General features: G+C 30.5%; 6 protein-coding genes across 6 annotated transcripts; 5 read left to right on the forward strand and 1 right to left on the reverse strand.

Annotated features, from left to right (window-relative positions):
- Positions 1 to 1,417: 1,417 nt before the first annotated feature.
- On the forward strand, positions 1,418 to 4,493 carry BX663DRAFT_547357 (Retinoic acid induced 16-like protein-domain-containing protein; the record flags this gene model as incomplete). The annotated part of the gene is made up of 2 exons (XM_051531003.1): positions 1,418 to 1,522; positions 1,653 to 4,493. The coding sequence occupies 2 exons, from the start codon at positions 1,418 to 1,420 to the stop codon at positions 4,491 to 4,493; spliced, it is 2,946 nt and encodes a 981-aa protein (XP_051387651.1).
- A 1,474-nt stretch (positions 4,494 to 5,967) lies between these two features.
- On the forward strand, positions 5,968 to 8,343 carry BX663DRAFT_528424 (D123-domain-containing protein; the record flags this gene model as incomplete). The annotated part of the gene is made up of 12 exons (XM_051530161.1): positions 5,968 to 6,035; positions 6,100 to 6,245; positions 6,308 to 6,341; positions 6,414 to 6,562; positions 6,620 to 6,729; positions 6,785 to 6,811; positions 6,996 to 6,997; positions 7,075 to 7,128; positions 7,244 to 7,331; positions 7,399 to 7,858; positions 7,926 to 8,039; positions 8,123 to 8,343. 12 exons carry the CDS (start codon positions 5,968 to 5,970, stop codon positions 8,341 to 8,343), a joined length of 1,473 nt encoding a protein of 490 aa, XP_051387652.1.
- An 803-nt stretch (positions 8,344 to 9,146) lies between these two features.
- Positions 9,147 to 10,256, forward strand: BX663DRAFT_7416 (uncharacterized protein). The gene is made up of 2 exons (XM_051532308.1): positions 9,147 to 9,660; positions 9,715 to 10,256. Exons 1-2 carry the CDS (start codon positions 9,243 to 9,245, stop codon positions 10,119 to 10,121), a joined length of 825 nt encoding a protein of 274 aa, XP_051387653.1. The 5' UTR covers positions 9,147 to 9,242; the 3' UTR covers positions 10,122 to 10,256.
- Positions 10,257 to 10,390: 134 nt separating this feature from the next.
- BX663DRAFT_528425 (quinon protein alcohol dehydrogenase-like superfamily) lies at positions 10,391 to 12,398 on the forward strand (the record flags this gene model as incomplete). Its single annotated transcript, XM_051530162.1, has 2 exons — positions 10,391 to 10,549; positions 10,650 to 12,398. 2 exons carry the CDS (start codon positions 10,391 to 10,393, stop codon positions 12,396 to 12,398), a joined length of 1,908 nt encoding a protein of 635 aa, XP_051387654.1.
- Positions 12,399 to 17,051: 4,653 nt separating this feature from the next.
- Positions 17,052 to 17,635, forward strand: BX663DRAFT_491648 (uncharacterized protein). The gene is made up of 2 exons (XM_051525104.1): positions 17,052 to 17,339; positions 17,426 to 17,635. The coding sequence occupies exons 1-2, from the start codon at positions 17,081 to 17,083 to the stop codon at positions 17,548 to 17,550; spliced, it is 384 nt and encodes a 127-aa protein (XP_051387655.1). The 5' UTR covers positions 17,052 to 17,080; the 3' UTR covers positions 17,551 to 17,635.
- Positions 17,540 to 19,149, reverse strand: BX663DRAFT_491651 (WD40-repeat-containing domain protein). Its single transcript, XM_051525105.1, has 4 exons — positions 18,981 to 19,149; positions 18,812 to 18,900; positions 18,070 to 18,735; positions 17,540 to 18,013 (listed from the first exon to the last, which is right to left on the reverse strand). Exons 1-4 carry the CDS (start codon positions 19,120 to 19,122, stop codon positions 17,888 to 17,890), a joined length of 1,023 nt encoding a protein of 340 aa, XP_051387656.1. The 5' UTR covers positions 19,123 to 19,149; the 3' UTR covers positions 17,540 to 17,887.
- Positions 19,150 to 19,167: the final 18 nt, after the last annotated feature.

Consider the following 19,167-nt stretch of genomic DNA (forward strand, 5'->3'; position numbering starts at 1 on the left):
ATACAACGTATAACTTTTTACATTTGATTGGTTATTTCTTTGAAAACCATGAACCATCATTGGTATTTTGCAGAATAGATAACGTTTATTTACGTTTGATCTTTATTACTTATTGGCTTATAAAATACATTTAATACATATTAGGCTTTTATTATTGTCTTGTTTATTGGATGTTATTTAAAAATAAACATTTAGTTTGTTTACATAAAATGTGACTTTATTTACATTTAGAATAGTAATAATAATAATAATGGCATATATAGCAAATGAATTATTGCAAAAAATAAATTGCTTTTGAAATAATAATAAAAAAGGATATTTCTTGCAATTAATAATAGAAAATACGATTGCACTTACCTTTGCATCTTTAAAAAGAAATAGTACGATTACGCAGTAAATAGATACAAATAAATAAGAGAAAAAGACAGAGATAATAATGATAGGGGTCCAGGAAGCTAAATTATAGCAGTTAAACAGAAGCAAACAAACAATCTATAATAAACAAAGTTGATTAGTTAGTAAATAAAAAAATAAAAAAGAGTATTGGTATTCAAAAGAATAAAATACTTACCGAAAACAAAAAAAAAGGGGGTTTTCAAAAAGGACAAAAGCTATTTGAAAAAAAAAAGTAAAAAGTCCTAAAGAAGAGAATAAAAGATAAGGCTGATATATCTTATATTAGACAAAGAAAGTATACCTTTGGAATTAACAGATAAATGTTATGTTTTATTTTACCTTTTTATATGCATTTATTTACCTGTTTAAAACGTGTTTGATTAAAGATAATAGACAAGTCAGTATATGTGTTAATATGAACAATAGTTGTTATCTTACCTTTAATATATCACTGAAAAATGCTCTGTATAAAAATTAGAAAAAGCTACTACCAACATAAACAAGACTCTTCTTAAATATTTCAATAAAGAGCCTTTATAAGCATTTTGACGTTTGACTAGAAATTGGTCAAACTATTCGTAAAAGGTGGTTCAAATATCTGACTAAATTAGCCTCGCACAAGTGCGCAATTTTTCTCAAAAAAAAATGGACAGTGTTTTCAAAAAATCGGTAAATTGAGAGTGGAAGCACAGTAAAATGTGCTATTTGGCTTGAAAAGTCAGTAATTGGATGCCAGTAAAGCTCACTACTATTTTCCTGATTTTTAAAGACCGAGATAAATTCAAAAGTAAACGCTACTTTTTTTTTTTTTTTTTTTTTTTTTTTTTTTTTTTTTTTTTTTTTACTTCTTTTACCCTTTTATACATATTAAGAAAATAAGACCTATATTCTTTCCTTCTTTCTTTCTTTCTTTCTTTCTTTCTTTTTGTTGTCATAAAAAAAGAAAGAAAAGTAAGCCTGCCTTTTCTTCACTCCTTTCATCTCAACTGTTTGATTTACATTAAAATAAATTCAATTAAAGATGGATTACTTTACGAAATTTACAAAACGTATTGCACCTCCTAAAGTGCAGCCAACAGGAGCAATGCAACTTTCTAAATTTCATAAGAATTGGGAATATATTCATGTAAATTTTCATTTTATATTTTAATAATAGTAACAATTATCAATGATATTATTATAAATTTAATATATGTGAAAATGTCTTAAACTAATTATATACATATTTTTTTTTTTTTAATTTTATTTAATTTTAGAATATTTTTGTTATGGATGATCATAAGGCAAACGTACATGTACAGCAAACAGAAATTCCTGCCAAACTACGTCAAATGGTTGATTTATTAGTGGATGAGGAAGCTCGTCAAGAAGATAATACCACTGGTCTTTGTATGGAATATTTTTTGAAAAATGGTATCTTGCAATATCTTGTTAGCATTGTAGAAAAAGCAGACTATCCTGTAGGTGTTCGTGGAGAGGCAATTCGAATGATTGCAAATATGATTGATTTATTGGATGATCGGTTCCTTGTTCATAACGCTGTACATAGGCCTACAATTAGATTACTGCGTTTTTGCGTTCTTGATGATCGTCAGAGCGAACTCTATAGTGATGATCTTGTAGATTTGATGTATATTATATGTTCAAAAATTCATGGATTTCCTGCTCTTTTGAATATTTTTTTCCATGATAAACTTTGGTTAAATATGCCTCAAAAGAGTTCAATTGTATCTGAAAATGATAACAGTAACACTAATGAGAGTGAGCATTCTACAACGACAGAAAATCCTCAACATGAATACGAATTTCTATTATTTACTTATTTGTTACGTTTTGTACATCGTGAGGGACGATCAGGAGATTTTGCGAGAACCGGCTTATTGTTTTTAATGGAACTGGCAAATGATCAATTGGGTGATTTTATTTTAGGATCTGATTTTGCAACAATTATGGCCGCTGGGCTCGGCGCTCTGTATTCTCAACTTCCTAGAAAGCTGATAATTAAAGATGAAATAGAGCAAATCTATTCAAATCCAGTATCTTATTTACTTGGTCAAGACTCCCTTGAGAATAATATAAAGAGTAATAGCAATCGATTTGCTCGTTTTGGTTTTGGTGCCGAGTATTCAAATTCGCATGAATTTAGATATCAGCTCGATTCCTTTTTAAAGTTGCTAGAGTTTTGTCAAGATGTTATTATACGATGTCCAAATCCTGACATATGTATTTCACTTTTGAAGAGTATACGTTCTATCTTTTTAGAAAATATCTTATATCCATCTATCCTTGAGTGTTCAGATCTAGATGGATCTTCTGTAGCTGTTATCAGCTATATCGACTTAATTTTACAAACTGTACAACAAGAAGATTTATCAAAGGTGATTGTAGGTTATTTAATGGTCGATGAAGAGATAGCAGTTAATGAGGATCTTTCTAATGGAATAAATCATATGGATATGAATAAGGATAATACCATTTCAAATAATAATCATCATCTTGCCCATTTTACGCTCAAAGATTTAATCTTTAGTCGTCTTAAATCTAACTCTCAATCAACCGTAATTGCAACCTTGAAGCTTCTTAAGACACTTATTACTAACCATTGCCAATATTCTCTTGGATTACTTTCTATATACATTGAACATGACAGTCGGTCCGTTATTATCTCGCATCATTTACGTGAGATTGAACTCTATTTTTCACTAATTGCTGCTATCGATAAAACTCATGCAAAAGATGTTTTGGGATATGGTTATGAAGAATATCTTCGAGATGTAGAGATCATGTTTGATAATGACGACTGCTATCATCATATGAGACTGGTTCATGAAAATTCCTTTAATATGAAAAATGACTATTATATACAGACACCAAAGGCAAAGAGAAGAAGGAGTTTTAAATATGGTCAACGTTATGAAGATAATTCTTATAAACTCAAAGAAAAAGAAACAAAAGTAAGTTTGAAGCAACAGACATGCGGTGCAAAATCATTACTACGACATCGACTTCGTTCAACAGATCCCTTATTACAAATTTTATTGAACTTGTTGAGTCACTTTTTTACACAATCTGTCGAATTAAATTTAGCATTAACTGGTGTCATTTCTGCACTAGCGCTTTGTCCATATCGTAATCTGGAGGGCTGGATAACGTTCAGTGAATCAGATCGTACAGGTCATGATGATGTGCGTGTATTGGATCCTAAAGAAGATCAAGCGTCTACTAGTAATAATAATAAGACTGAAGCTGATAAAGTGTATCAACAAGATATATATGAACAAGAGAGGAATACTATTAGCTCACCTATAAATAATGACAACGATGTTGATGATGATGATGATGAAAATGATGATCGTTCAATTGATTTTGGTGCTGAGCAAGGATCAGACAAGAAAACATCGCCTACCTATTTTAAGTCTTATCCATCCTTTTTTACTTTACTTCGTACACTTACTCAGCAAGTAGATTATTATCGTTCTGAAATACAAGAATTTGACACACTTTTAGATGAACGTCGTAAGGCTTTAATAACCGGTGAACTCTCATTCTCAGATAAAAGAGTAATGTCTCCTTCAAATAGTTTGACAACGGCTATAAGTGCACGTATCATGAATAACCATCATAATGCTATGAACAGAAAGCCTTCTATCCTTCGCCCTTCACTCTCAACACCTTTACTGAGTCCTTCTTCTTCTACTTCAGTGACATCTACCCTGACGGGTGTAAGTAGTTCACCTATTTCATCCAACTTATCCTCTATTTCTAATACCAATATGAATGTTATCTTGAGTAACCCAATGTCACCTTTAACAGTTCATGTCAAAAGGACGACAAATACACGTCTTCAGCCCCTATTTCCATCCAATTTTACTAATGAAAGAGAAGAAGCCATTTTAGACTTGGATGATGAAGATGAACATATGTTTACTCCTAAATCAGTTCATCCATCAAAATCTAATAGAGTTGATAAAAGTACTGAGATTACGCTTTCAATGTTACTAAATAACGTTGTTATTCTAGAGGAAACGATTAAAGAGTTAGTTGCTCTAATTCAGGTTCGACGTAGTTTGGGTATTGATAAAATTTCATATGTTTAATCAATAAATAAAGAACCTTTTTGTATATGGAATATTGATACACATGTATGTGTGTATGTATGTATGTATGCATGTATGTATGCATGTATGTATATGCTCAAGACGCAAAAATAGTCTTATATTCTAAAGATCATAAATAATATACGTTGTACTAGTCTCAAAAGAACGGCATACAAATAGCTCATGTATCTGATATTGAGAATAAACAAGCAAAGGTTTATTGTTCAAGTCAAAAGCCTGTTTGTTGGATTCTGTTTCTGATAAGTTCATAAGGTTATTTTAACTTTCCTTATCTGTTTCTCCTATGATTTAATACAGGTATTACTATAAAAAACTCGATGCTAACTTCATTTTCTCTCTTATGCTAGCTTTGCTTTAACATTATACCTACAATTTGATATACCCTTTGAATTGTATATATCACACTTACTAGACTAATTATGCTACGAGCAAAAAAAAAAAAAAAAATAAAATAAATAAATTAAGATATGCTGATTTAGTCTGAAGATACAATAGTTACACTCACTTATTTATCAAGAATGATGAATAACTCTATTATTAAGACTAATTTTCTTGTTTGCTTTAGAGAATATTTTACAATACTGGCCTTACCCCTAGTATTCCTCTATAAATTCTTTATCAGGCCGAGACAAATTTATTGTATTATGTGTACTACGATCATGAATAGTATTGGATTGTAAATAAAAGCAAATTTAATTTATGGATATTTTTAAATGCACAAAAATATAAATAACTTATTAGAATTTGTTTTCTATAATAAAGCATATGTAACTAACTTCTTTCATAAAAATTATCACATTAAAATAGACGGAAATATCAAATAAATAAAATTATACTTTTCTTTTTTTCCCTGTAGGCTGCATGTTTATTATGCATCACACTTTAGTAGTAGTAGTAGTAGTAGTTGTAGTAAATGCTCAGGAGACTTAATATTAGAATAAAAATAGAATGATGACAATTTCACACACTTCTTTTCCCTCTTTCCCCCCCTTTTTTTTTTTCTTTTTTTTTTCTTGTTATTTTTCTTATACAAAATGACTGGAGGAAGGCTTGAGGGAAAGGTTACTATCATTACGGGAGCTGCTAGGTAAACACTTTTTTTTTATCCCTTTTGTATTTATATTGCTTATACTAATATATATAATATGCGTTATTTTATCTTAAAAAAATAAAAAAGTGGAATAGGTTTCGAAACTGCCATTTTATTTGCAAAGGAAGGTGCTAAAGTAGTATGCGCAGATGTCAATGAAATAGGTGCACAAAGGACTGTTACAAAGATATATGAAATTGTCGGAAATGATAAGTCAGCGATTGCTGTAAAAGTAGACGTATCTAAAGAAGAAGAAGTCAAAGCCTTAGTCGATAAGGCAGTTAGTGTATTTGGTAAAATCAAAAATGACAATACCAGTTATATTTATTTATTTATTATCTTGATATAGGTAAATTAGATATTATGTTTAATAATGCTGGGATTATGCATCCTAAAGATGATGACGCCCTTAGTACTGAAGAAAGCGTTTGGTAATATTGACTGGAATAATAATCGTCCTATATTTACTAAGATCTGTCAACCATATATATATAGGGATTTAACAATGGATATCAATGTAAAGGGTGTCTGGTATGGCTGCAAATATGCTATTATTGCCATGCGTAAAAATGGAGGAGGATCTGTTATTAATACTGCCAGTTTCGTTGCCATGATGGGAGCTGCTACACCTCAATTAGCTTGTAAAAATATTTAAAATATTATTATTATTATTTGTACTTACACATAAAATATAATTATATAGATACTGCATCCAAAGGTGCTGTATTAGCTATGACGTAAGTATAAAGAAGTACACTATTTGTATTCGAATTAAAACCTCATCCTTTTATTTTTATTTTTTTGCATAGTCGTGAACTTGCTATGGTTCATGCTCGCGAAAATATTCGATTCAATTCACTTTGTCCAGGACCTATTCGTACGCCTTTGCTAATGGATTTTTTAAACACTACAGAGAAAAAAGAAAGAAGACTTGTTCATGTTCCTCAAGGAAGATTCGGTAGAAAATAATAATTAACAAACACTCACAAAAAAAAAATTTATAGTTTTGTTGTAGGTGAGGCTATCGAACAAGCTTATGGAGCATTGTTTTTGGCTTCTAATGAAAGCTCATATGTTACTGGTACCGATTTCAGAGTAGATGGTGGATTGTGCTCTGCTTATGTGGTAATACATGATGCTTTATAAATAATTGTAGTATTGATAATAATAATAATAATAGACACCTGAAGGAAAGCCTAATGGTCCTGTACCAACTAACTTCTCCGGTCTTTAAAAACTTTTCAAAAAAAAAAAAAAAAAAAAAAAAAAAATCGCAGTAGCTTTATTTTACTTTATTTTTTTTTTTAATCGTTCATAACATTAATAAACGATCATGTCCACTAAGGAAGTTGAATCACAAGAAAATAATTTTATCTCCATTACTTGTAAAGATGTAGATAATTGTTCATTCAGTTCATGGTATCCAAGATTCAAATCATATACTTTCAAATCTAAAATTTTGCCATTAAGCAATGAATTTATTGAATATTTAAATGCAGAAGGTATTTACTTACCTGAGGATGGGTAAATAAAACTTTTTTTTTCGAGTCAAAAAAAAACCTATAGTTAAGTTTCTTATTCTAATTCAATGCCCATTATTTACACTATACTTAAATATTCGTATGTGACCTCTAAATAGTCAACCTATTGCAGCTAGTATTGAGGAAATCGATTCCGATGAAGAAATCACTGAATTTAATGATGATATAGAAGGAAGTACTAATAAAGTAAAAAAAAAAAATGGCATATTTTTATAATCATGTAAATGTATTAAATAACCATATATTTAATAAGTTACCTAATTTTCCAGAGGTTGAGCAAGCAATTAAAGAAGCAATTTATGAATTTGAAGGGGCTGTGTTTCCCAAGTTAAATTGGACTTCACCTCGAGATGCAGCTTGGATATCAGCTACACAAACTTTAAAATGCACTTCTCCTTTTGATGTCTTTTTATTACTGAAATCATCTGATTTTATCAATCACGATTTAAATCATGCATATGAAAACTGTGTCGATGCTGAAGAGAAAAAAAGCGATCATGAAAAAAGTAGATTTAATCTCGTGCTAAGAAAATGGTATGATTTACAGCCTTCAATGGAATTTAGATGTTTTGTTAAAGATCAAGAAATTATTGGCATTACTCAAAGAGATTTAAATCATTATCCATTTTTGATTGATGAAAAAAGTAATATTGAACAATCCATATATCAATTCTTTGAAGATGTTATTCGAGATGAATTTGAAAGCATTAACTGTAAAGTATGAATAACACGTGTTAGGTTATTGATACTAATTCTTTATTTTTTTTTGAATTAAAATAGACGTATTTGATGTTTACATTCAGCGTAATCGAAACAAAGTTTATCTTGTAGATTTTAATCCTTTTAGTCCATCTACAGATGCTATCCTATATGACTGGAATGAGTTGATCTCATGTAAATGTCATGGAAAGTTATTAATTAACTTGGTTAAACTCACTAATTATTATTGGTTTTTTTTTTTCGTTCGATATAAATAGTTGATTTGGATACAATAGAGCCTGAAATTCGACTTGTTGAATCTCAACAAGAAGCTAACATTCTTTCTTGTAATGCACCAAAATTTGCGACAAACATGATTCCTAAAGATGTAATTGATCTCTCTTCTGGTAAATCAATTGCTGAATTTGCAGAAGAGTTTGAACGAGCAATGAGACATGCTGAAGAAGGATATAGCAGTACTAGTGATGAAGAAGAATAGCGTATTACATTATGTATAAAATAAATGGTTTAGAGAATACTGCACGTAATTATTGTCATTCTAAAAATAAAGACGATTGGCCATTATTATTATTTGAACTTCAGCTGTTGATGCTTCAGAACCAAATTAAGCTTTTATTTTTATTTTTATTTTTTTTTTATTTTATTTTTTTTTATTTTATTTTTTATTTTTTATTTTTTTTTATAGCGATTTTAAATAAAAATCAATCTTAATTACACATGTCAGCTCGTTCCTCATTAGAAAAAGAAATAGATGATGAAGAAATAAAGAAGGATATAGAAAATTTTGTTGAAGAACCTATATCTCCGATAAATAAAGAAGATCAAGTAGAACCAATACCACCCGAAAAAGAACCAGAATTACTCGAACAAAGCATGATGCATAATAATGAAGAAGAAGTTGACATGAGCGATGACTTTGACGATTTCGATGACTTTAATGAAGGGTTTGTGGATGCTAATGATGATGAATTTGGGCAATTTGACGAATTTGAGGACAGTAACGAATTTCCAGAAGAATTCGAAAAGGAAGATGACCCATTGACAAAAGAAGAAGATACATCAGAAGAAAAACCTAAACCAAAGATTCCATCAGAAGCCGAAATTTATGTAATAATAACATATATATATATATACAGAAGGAGAGAAAGAGAAATAGGTTATATTCACATTATTAGTATAGTCTGACTTATTAGGAAATAATCCTTCAGAGCTTTGTCAGTTTATTGATCATTATTTGGAATGTATGTGGAGAAAAGAAGATGAAGATCAATTCATAATTGACTCTTTACCAACAACGCATGAAACAAATATTTTGAATACTTTTTGCAGGTAATGAAAATAGGGGTTTTTTTTTTCATTATTTAGAAATATAATCTGATGCATGTATATAAAAGTCGTGATTTATGGGACAAGCTTTCACGTGATACAGTTTTTTATAATTCTGTGACAGGAGCAATGGGTCAATTTCAATGGACAAGATCTGAAACAAATAAGGCATATTTAAATGCTTTAGGTGTTACATTTAGTTATGAAGATAGACCCTCCATGGGCACATATCCTTCATTATCATCTAATGTAATTCATAAATCGCCGAAAAAGAGAATATCCAGTATTGTAGATGATCAACGTGTTATGTCAGCGGAACCTGAGACTATACAAACACATACAAGGTCAGCATCAGCAACAACTGGTCTAAAAGTGATGACTACAACTATGAATGAAAACACAAAAGAGGTAGAACAAGACATGGAATTAGATATAGATATTGCCAGAGCTTATTGTGAATTAACAGAAGGTAAATATGCATATACGAAATATACACGAAATATATAATAACATTTCAATTCAGAAACTATTCGAGTATTTCCTAATGTTAAACTGAATGCCATGGTAAATGAGTTGACACGACTTCAGAGACAAGCTGCGGAATATCTTGATAACTTATTAGATCAAAAAGAACAACTTAAGATAGATGCAGAGACATACAATGATTTAATTAGCTGTATTGTAGGACATGCTCAAAGACTTCATGTTCAAAATAAGGACGCTAGTCCAGCAATGGTTTCTAAAAAGAAGAAAAATAGTACCTTTTCAAATATGATGAGACGGAAACCAACCATTAGCTCGCAGCAAAGTGTATCAATGGGAGGTGGTGTAGTAGGTGTAAAGCAACAGCAACAAGGCCCAGCACCAAAAAGGACAGCATCTACTATTGCTCATAATGTGTCTAATGCTGACAAGAGAAGATCATTGTAGAGCTTTTTTTTTTAACTTGTTTCATGCATGCTTATTAATGCCAATCATCAGATTTTTATAAATGTTAATATTGACTGAATTTAATACATGTCAGTCACGTATTTTTATTTTTTGTATAGACTCATTTCCTGATTTAGTTAATTTTATTAGTAATTTTATCTTTTTTTTTATACATATAATTATTATTATTATTGTTATCTGCAAATTCATATATTGTACATCTTTATAATAAACATATAATATAAAGCCAATTGGCGATTAAAATAAAAATGAATAACAATTCAGAAGATAAATTGCCAATAAAGGAATTTCTTTTTCGTCACGTTCCTGATCAAGTCTCAAATTCTAGGAGAGTGTGTTATCGACATCATCCTGATCTAATCAAACAAAGGCAACCTGATGATCTTAATATTAAAAATATCCAACATGTATAGTATTAAAACAAGAAAAAAAAAGAAATAATTATAATAAGGGTTCAGTAGTATTATTAATATTCATTAATTTTTTTTTCTTTTCTTCATCACGTAGCAATTAGAAGAATTGCCGACAGAAGATAAAGCAGCGATTACTCAGATTTGGTCCATTTTTTCAGCAGCACCTGCCGATCAACGTATATTAATTTTAAAAGGCCTTTTATCCACCTGTTGTATGCCTCAACTATCATTTCTTTATGATGCTATTAAACCACTATTACGTATTGATTTTTTAACTATTTTACCTCGAGAGATCTCCTTACAAATCTTTTTTTATTTGGATGCAAAGTCATTGTGTCATGCTGCTCAAGTATCCCGCAATTGGAAACGATTAGCCGACGATGATGCTTTATGGCACCGTATGTGTGAACAGCATATTGATAAGAAATGCACAAAATGTGGATGGGGACTACCTTTATTAAACAAGAAACGTAAAGCAACATTGCGTATCGAACGTCCTCTTATTAATACTAGTAATGCACCTCTAAGGATAGCATGTGGGTCAACGGTACGGAATGACACAACGGAAAATATAACTAATAGTATGGATCATGTTAACAAAAAGAGCAAAATCGATAAGGAAGCAATATCAAATTTTGATATTATGTTTAAATCAGGACCTGATCTATGTACGACTACTAGTGCTGCTACCAGCACCAGCGCCAGCACCAGCACCACTACAATAGCACCAACACTGGTTCGTAAAGCATGGAAAGATGTTTATTCAGAACGATTAATGATAGAACGAAATTGGAGAAATAACAATTATAAATTAACTGTTTTAAGCGGTCATACGGATGGTGTAATGTGTGTTCAGTTTTGCGATGCGATTAATATTTTAATGACTGGTTCCTACGATAAAACTGTTCGTATTTGGAATTTAGAATCTGGTGAATTAATAAGAACATTAACAGGGCATACACGTTGTGTTCGTGCCTTGCAGTTTGATGAAGCTAAATTAGTGACAGCTTCAATGGATCATACATTAAAAATATGGAACTGGCAAACAGGAAAATGCATTCGTACACTTGAAGGTCATACAGGTGGCGTACTAAGTTTACATTTTAATTCAAAACTCATGGCAAGTGGTTCAACGGATCATACAGTTCGTGTTTGGAACTTTTCTGCTGGTGAATGTTGCACTTTTACGGGTCATACTGAATGGGTAAATTCAGTTCGATTCTGTCAAGAAGGTACTATGTTAGTCTCTGCTAGTGACGATTCAACTATTCGTCTATGGGATGTACAAACCCGTTCTTGCATACGTGTCTTAAATGGGCATGTAGGCCAAGTACAGATTGCAATACCAAGTCTAACGGGATTTACACATAGACTTAATGAAGAAGATGTTTATTTGCAGCCTCAGAATAATTATTCTTCAAACACTAATTTAACTCAGCTTAGACCTGCATGTGCCACCACTGGAAGTAATAGACGAAACAGCATGGCAATCAAAAAGGAATCAAAAACACCATTAACAAATACGGCCATACTTTCAAGGGACCCAATTATTATATCCGGTTCATTAGATAATACTATCAAATTATGGGATATGAAAACAGGGAAATGTATTCGCACGTTATTTGGACATATAGAAGGGGTGTGGAGTTTAGCGTATGACACTTTACGTATCATATCTGGGTCTCATGATAAAACAGTAAGAGTTTGGGATTTGGGTAGTGGTAAATGTATGCATGCTTTAGAGGGGCACCGTGGACCTGTAACGGCGGTTGCTCTTGGTGATACGAAAATAGTTTCTACATCTGATGATGGAGATATAAGAGTATGGGATTATGGCGTGTAATATGAATATGACAATTGAAGAAGAAGAAGAAGAAGAAATATACCTTTTAGTTAAATAAAATTGATTTTGTTTTTTACAAATACATTTTAAATTAATAAATTTTTGATTTTAAAACGTTCCTAAAGTGAATTAATAGTCGTATAGTCTGTCCCGAAAAAGATCGAGTATTTTTATTGTGAGATCATAAATACTTTAATAATTCCTCTATCACTTACTAATAATTTCTAACAATGACATTATTGCCTCTTTTAAGGATGATCACCCTATCTCTAGTACTACACTCAATTAGCTTGGAATATTTATACAGCCAGTACGATGGATATTGTCGCCAATTAACAAATCTTATTTCTTTTCTTTGAAAAATGCGTAAATAATTTTTCCGATACCTTAGTCAGAAGTAGCATATTATCTCATATAATTTTACTATATGTTTTTCTTCAAAAAGGTCCCTGACAAGACCTCCTACAATTTTGTTCTTTTGAAGGTCCATCTTGTATTTTTTTCTCAAATAAATTAAACTTGCCTCCAAGGGGATGTCTTGTTCCATTTTCTTTATATTTAGAAACGAAATAGCTGGAATATTCACTGTGAATTAATATTAACGCAAGCAGAATTATTTGGAAACAATATTTATGTATAATGCTTTATTATACTAGTATTCATTTATTCATATCAATTACCTTGCAAACAACATATAAATAGCCCTTGTCATTTTTCCATATCATTTTTTTTTATTAATAAACTGTACAGAGTTTTCACAGACTTGTCTTTTCTATTTTCTCTTTCCTTATCTTTTGCATTTAAAACACTGTCTTTGTTTTTGAAATGTTAGCCATAACAGTTGAAGCTGTCACAGATCAACTTTGTCCCCCCAAAAAAAAAAGGTTATAAATTCATAAAGAGTGTAATGTTACAATAATAGTTAACTAGACTTTTTTATGTTATTTTTTCTGAAGTTTATAGTCAACGACGACACAGTCTGCCAGGGAAGTAGTTTAATTGCCGAATAAAACTTGGCAATCTGCTTTACTTTCTTTCTTTAAGACAATCTTTAGAAGAAGTCTATTATAGTGTAATTTAAGGTGAATAAGATAATATTAAGACAATCTAATCTATACTATAAGTAAAAAAAAAAAAAAAAAAAAAAAAAAAAAAAAAAAAAACAGCCAAGTATTGTAGAAGGGTTTAAGTTAGCGATAAATAGTGAGTGCATCAACATATAAATTATGAAAAGAGGTCATCGAATAGCAAGAAACATCGTACATAATAAAAAATGGCAGTAATTTCTTATTAAATGTATGTTCACAGCATGTGCATTAACTTTAGTTTATTTATAGATTTTCCTTTAATTAATCCACATAGTGAGGCAAATTTACTGAAAGAGCAATTACCTTTTATATTCTTTATGAAGTCAATGCTCATTCAAGAGCAATATATAATTAAAAGACTGTATCTAACTGTATCGTTTTCTAAAAACATGTTGTTACGTTTTACAAGTGATGTCAAATGGCAATCTTTTTTGTTTTCATGATAGGCTTCAAAAATGTGTTTCTTGTATTAAGTGACATTATACCATCCGTAGATACGATACTGAGGAGTAAAGGAATTGTCTTTATGGAAAATTTTATAATAAAAAAAAACATAAGATTCCTTTGCAAAGGCTGAGATATTTCAACAACTTCTTTTTGATGAATCGGTCAAGCTTCCCTTCAGTCCTTACTATTCAATGCTCTAAGAAAATTTTCTTTGGAGAAAATTATGTTGAAAAAAAAAAACTAGTTGCAAAACCAAAGTTAGTTTGTTTCCAGATAAAATAATGATGGCAAGGCTTGACACAACTTCAAATTATATTCTGGAGATAAACACAGCAATCAGATCATGAATGCTCATTATGAATGTTGGCTAGTTTTAGTCTTGTTCTGGTAGTTTACATTCTAGTGACGCTGAATTTACTTAACCATACATAACTTACCTTGAGAGGAAAGAAAACTTAGGGAAATTATACAATAATCTTTTTAATATTTATACACTGTGCTGTTATAGTCTTTCACCACTTTTGTTAAAGAATTATACGATTAATTATTAAATATTATTAGAGAAGCAACTTTATTATGGAGCACTATTTTATTAAATTGATTTTTTTTTTCATTTATATTAATATTATAAAAAAAAGATGCTTTTCTTAGTTCTCAAATCTCTTTAGAAGAGACTTGATACTAACAGGATTAACCACGAGAAGGTGAAAGCATATCTAATCCCAAAAATAAGTTCTATAAACCAATACCCATGCTGGGCTTTTTTTTTCTTCTTCTCCCTCTAAATGTCTACTTGAAAGATAAACGTCCAATTTCAACTAGTAGACACTTGGCAAAGTCCAACCTGGCCCAAGCCTTGCTAGAAGAAAAAGATAGGATTCCTCACCCCATAACCCAATAAAAAATACAGTTGGATGTAAGTTTCACTGGAAGCCGGGCTAAACATTCTGACCTGTAGCGTGGCGAAGTGGAAGGAATCCAGATACATGAAGTGCACGACCTGACTATTGTTTACCTGAGAATGTCCCTTCTTTGACCCCTAGCATCTACTTTTGACTTAACAGTAAATACAAGCTGGGATTCTTCAACTAAATAAATAGATGAAAAAACCACGGTCAGAAACGTAAGCTGTGCATCCTTATCTATTTTTATTTTATAAACAGCAACTAGATAAAAATAAAAAGAAGGAAAAACCTCCAAAAAGAAAAACAGAAAAACTAAACCTTGAGATAAGCCCTTTCAATGGTGCAGACAAAGAGTACGCTAATCTCCCTAAAAAAGGAACAGGTTTACAATTTCCAACCCCAAGTATCCTTTTTATTTCCCTCCTCCTTTGGAAATAAATCAAACTTGAGCAGTCAAAATTCGATAAGGTCCCATCAATTATCTAAGGTTGCAATAACCCAAGGTGAAGGCGGATATGCATGTAGTAACCAAAAGAGAGTCTAGGCCCTCTCCTTTAGCCATGTTATAAACGGACAGTTCTACAAACTCAAGTAAGCCAAGCTATGTGACTTGAGCACACTTCATAACCCTGACAATGTCTACCCATAGTTTCAAGTAAAAATAAAGAAGAATAGGAAAAATAAAAAAAAGCTAAAGAAGAAAAAAAGGGAAAAAAAAAACGAAAAATGTGCTTTTTCTTATAGTAAAATTCAGGAGAAAAAAAAATAAACAAGAAGGAGAAGTTATTAAAGTTAAATTTTAGCGTATTTTTTTTTGTTTTTAATTTATTTTTCGTTAAATCTTCTCTCCTGCCTTTCTCCTTTTCTTTTTTTTTTCTCTTTTCTTTTTAATACTTTAGAGATAATTTTTGCCTTTTATTTGAATGTAGTAAAGCATTACTGTCTTCTTTGAAAGTAAGCAAGAAAGTAAGAAAGTAAGAAAAAAAAAAGAAGACGTTTGTTTACTTTTTTTATATGTATTTATATTCATGTGAATATATTGAGCATTCTTGTAAAGAAATTAAGCCAAAACTAGTCAAATTCAGTTACACGACAGAGCATGATGTTCATAGATAAGCTATCAATAATATAAAAAATGGTATTTTATACAACAGTTTTATTTTTATTTTTATTTTTAGACACACACAATCTAGACGCTTTTTTTTTTCTTACAATTAATTTTACAAGATGTTCCCTTTTAGCTTTGTTGTAGAATGCTTTTTTTTTTCAATTGTACAAGATACTCTTGGCGGTTCATGCATTTTAAATAGTTAAGCTGTAAGCTTTCTTATTACTGTATTATGACAATTGAGCTCTTTTTTATGATGATCATGATAACAAGGCTTTTTAGATTTTGATCAGTTTGAAAGGAATAATGGCTTTGAAGAAAAGAAAGAGATAGAGTTTCAAAGAGTGTACAAAAGATATGATCTCTTTTATTATTATATGTTCAGGATTATAGTTTGTCCTGTATTATGTAATTCATCTTTTATTATACTACTTATGCTTATATCCAGAGCTTGTTCTATAGCAAAATTATATAAAGAACCTCTCTAAAAAAATTTTAATAAAATTACAAAAAAAAAAAAAAAAAAAAAAAAAAAAAAAAAAAAAAAAAAAAACCCTTTGCGACAATTATTTCTCAACTGCCGACACATATTTGTTAATTGGCGACAATATCCATCGTACTGGCTGTATAAATATATCATTTCCTGAAATAGATTCCACAGATATAGAAAATCTTAATTACACAGTTATGCAATCCTTACTTTTTGTGTATGCAGAGCGAGCTCAGTTAGTGTGCAATCTTTAATTTTTTTTTCCATACTTGCAAAGATTTCCTGTGTTTGTGCATTAAATTCTGATTAGATATCAAGTAGACATTATATGTATTTCTATTTTTATTTATTTGTATCAAAGTACTTGGATCCTAAGAAAAGTCCTTATTTTCTCTTATTAATAGACATAGGATTTTTTTTGTTGGCGTGATGATATTATGTAAATTACTTTTATAGCTTAATGGACATAAATATGATTAAATTAAACTGTATATATTTTTATATGGGAAGCAAGGAGAACATGATAAAGTTATATGCATACATGCATTAGAAGCTAGAATAATACAATTTATTTATTCTAACTATAAAGATACAGTTCTTTTCTTTTCTTTTCTTTTTTTCTTTTGTTAATAAGAAAAGATAAAATGTCTAAACGACAAACTTCATTTGTTACTCTTCTACTATTTTCAATTATTCTTATTTATCATTCTTCTTTGATAATAGCTTATGCTATCTCTAATTTAAGTGAACGTCTAAGTAACCGACATATTGATCCAAATACCATAGGATGTAAATGTATCATGACAGTATCCACTTTACAACATACAGACTCTGCTATGTGTATGTGTTTTAACAGAAGTGATGGGACACTTGACAATACAAATACGTGTACGACGTATACAGGTAAAAAAAAAAAACGAATGCATCTACATGACGTGATAAACTCTATGTACTGAAACAACATATGTATGTATGTATTTATTTATTAGATACCGTATTCAGATTTTGCACAGATGTAGCAAGCACTGGGTCATGGCAAAGATGCGTTAAACATTATTGCCCTTGTGACGAAGATAAAGAGAGTTTAGTTCCAAGCAATAAAGTGAACTTTTAAAAAATTATTTATTTATTTATTTATTAAATTTTTGCTCGATATATTCTTAACTTCTTATCTTCACCACCACTAAGGATCTTTTCATTATCCCAAAAGACAGATAAAACTTTTTGTTTTGTGTCATTTTCAGCCTCTACAGTATATAAAGGTTCTCTACTACGAATATCCCAAACACGAACTGTAGAATCATATGAACCTGAACATAACATGTATTCTGAATTTTGTGCCCATGAAACAGAAGATACCCAGGCAGAGTGTCCACGAAGACTCATCTTTACATTTGCTCCTTCTATTCAAAAGAATATTAAGTATTTCTCCCAAGTTCATTTTATGTACTTTATACAACTACACACATACCTTCTGATCTAGGGTCCCATAATCGAATCAAATTATCACTATGTCCAGTTGCAAGAAGTTTAGAGTGTGAGGAATAATCAAGATCAAGTACAACCTTTTCACAATTCTATTTGAAACATATTAAATAATATACTGTAATTAAACTTGTATAGATGAACAAACCTTTGTAACTAAATTGACTTGTTGTTCAACATTCCAGGAACGGATAGAATGATCCCAGCCACCCGTATAAACAATATTTGAATCTGATTTATCAAAAGTAACTGCATTCACACCACCTACATGGCCTTCCAATGTAATGCAATTTGTCTTTATCTTTCTACCATCCTCTCTTTCCATCTTCTTTCTCTTTTTGTTAACTGATGATGACTCCAGATGTTCATCCTCTGATGGTTCCTCTGTTGTCCAAATCTTAACAAAACTATCTGCTGAGGCACTTGCTAAATAACGATTCTCTTTATCTACAGCAATTGATTCAATAGGTCCTTTGTGACCTTTACATTCGTATAATACACGATTAATCTTAGTATCTTGTAATGAGCAAGTCCATGCCAATAGAGTATGATCTAATCCACCAGAATAGACATTCACATTCTCATCTCCCTCAAATTGACCAAATGCAACACTTTTAACAGCATCAGTATGACCCATCAATGTTGAAATGCACTCTCCTGAACTATTCCATAATCGAACCATGTTGTCATAGGCGCCTGTAAGAAATAATCCATTTTTACCTTGAACTGAACTAATCCAATCGTCATGTTGATAAGCTGTAAGAGGAACAGGGGGAAGCATTGATTCCACATATTCAATCGTTACAAGATTTTCCTATTTATCAATGTTTTTTTTTTAAAAAAAAATATTATTATTTCCAAACAATATAGGTATATATTAACAAAATTACAGTAGAAAGTTTAGCTTGATTTAAATATTCAGCAATGCTTGTTCTCAATAATTGACCATCAATTAAAAAATCAAATGGAATAGGGGTTTCTAATGTAAATTTTAAATGAGAATAGCAAGTTAGAATAGATTCCGTATAGATCTTTATTTTTTTTTACATGTGTCAGTACCATTTTCAAGTAAACTATTAACAAGTTCAGAGAGTCCTTCTTTTTTAATGTTAGAAGGTAATAATATAGCAGCGTCACTCACTGCATATTTAGGTTGTTGAGTTGTAAAACGAACTTGAACTTGTTCTTGCTCTGTTGACATGACTATGTATGTATGTATGTATGTATGAATGTGTATATAGAATGA

Source organism: Cokeromyces recurvatus (genome assembly GCF_025118155.1).
Source record: "Cokeromyces recurvatus strain NRRL 2243 chromosome Unknown BX663scaffold_1, whole genome shotgun sequence".
NCBI classification, from domain to species: Eukaryota; Fungi; Mucoromycota; class Mucoromycetes; order Mucorales; family Mucoraceae; genus Cokeromyces; species Cokeromyces recurvatus.

Coding starts and splice junctions, on each gene's coding strand:
- BX663DRAFT_7416 (XM_051532308.1), top strand. CDS start 9,243: ATGCATGTATATAAAAGTCGTGATTTATGGGACAAGCTTTCACGTGAT. Junction 9,661..9,714: donor TTATTGTGAATTAACAGAAG/GTAAATATGCAT, acceptor ATTTCAATTCAG/AAACTATTCGAGTATTTCCT.
- BX663DRAFT_491648 (XM_051525104.1), top strand. CDS start 17,081: ATGTCTAAACGACAAACTTCATTTGTTACTCTTCTACTATTTTCAATT. Junction 17,340..17,425: donor TACGTGTACGACGTATACAG/GTAAAAAAAAAA, acceptor TTTATTTATTAG/ATACCGTATTCAGATTTTGC.
- BX663DRAFT_491651 (XM_051525105.1), bottom strand. CDS start 19,122: ATGTCAACAGAGCAAGAACAAGTTCAAGTTCGTTTTACAACTCAACAA. Junction 18,736..18,811: donor ATCAAGCTAAACTTTCTACT/GTAATTTTGTTA, acceptor ATTGATAAATAG/GAAAATCTTGTAACGATTGA. Junction 18,014..18,069: donor AAGTCAATTTAGTTACAAAG/GTTTGTTCATCT, acceptor TGTTTCAAATAG/AATTGTGAAAAGGTTGTACT.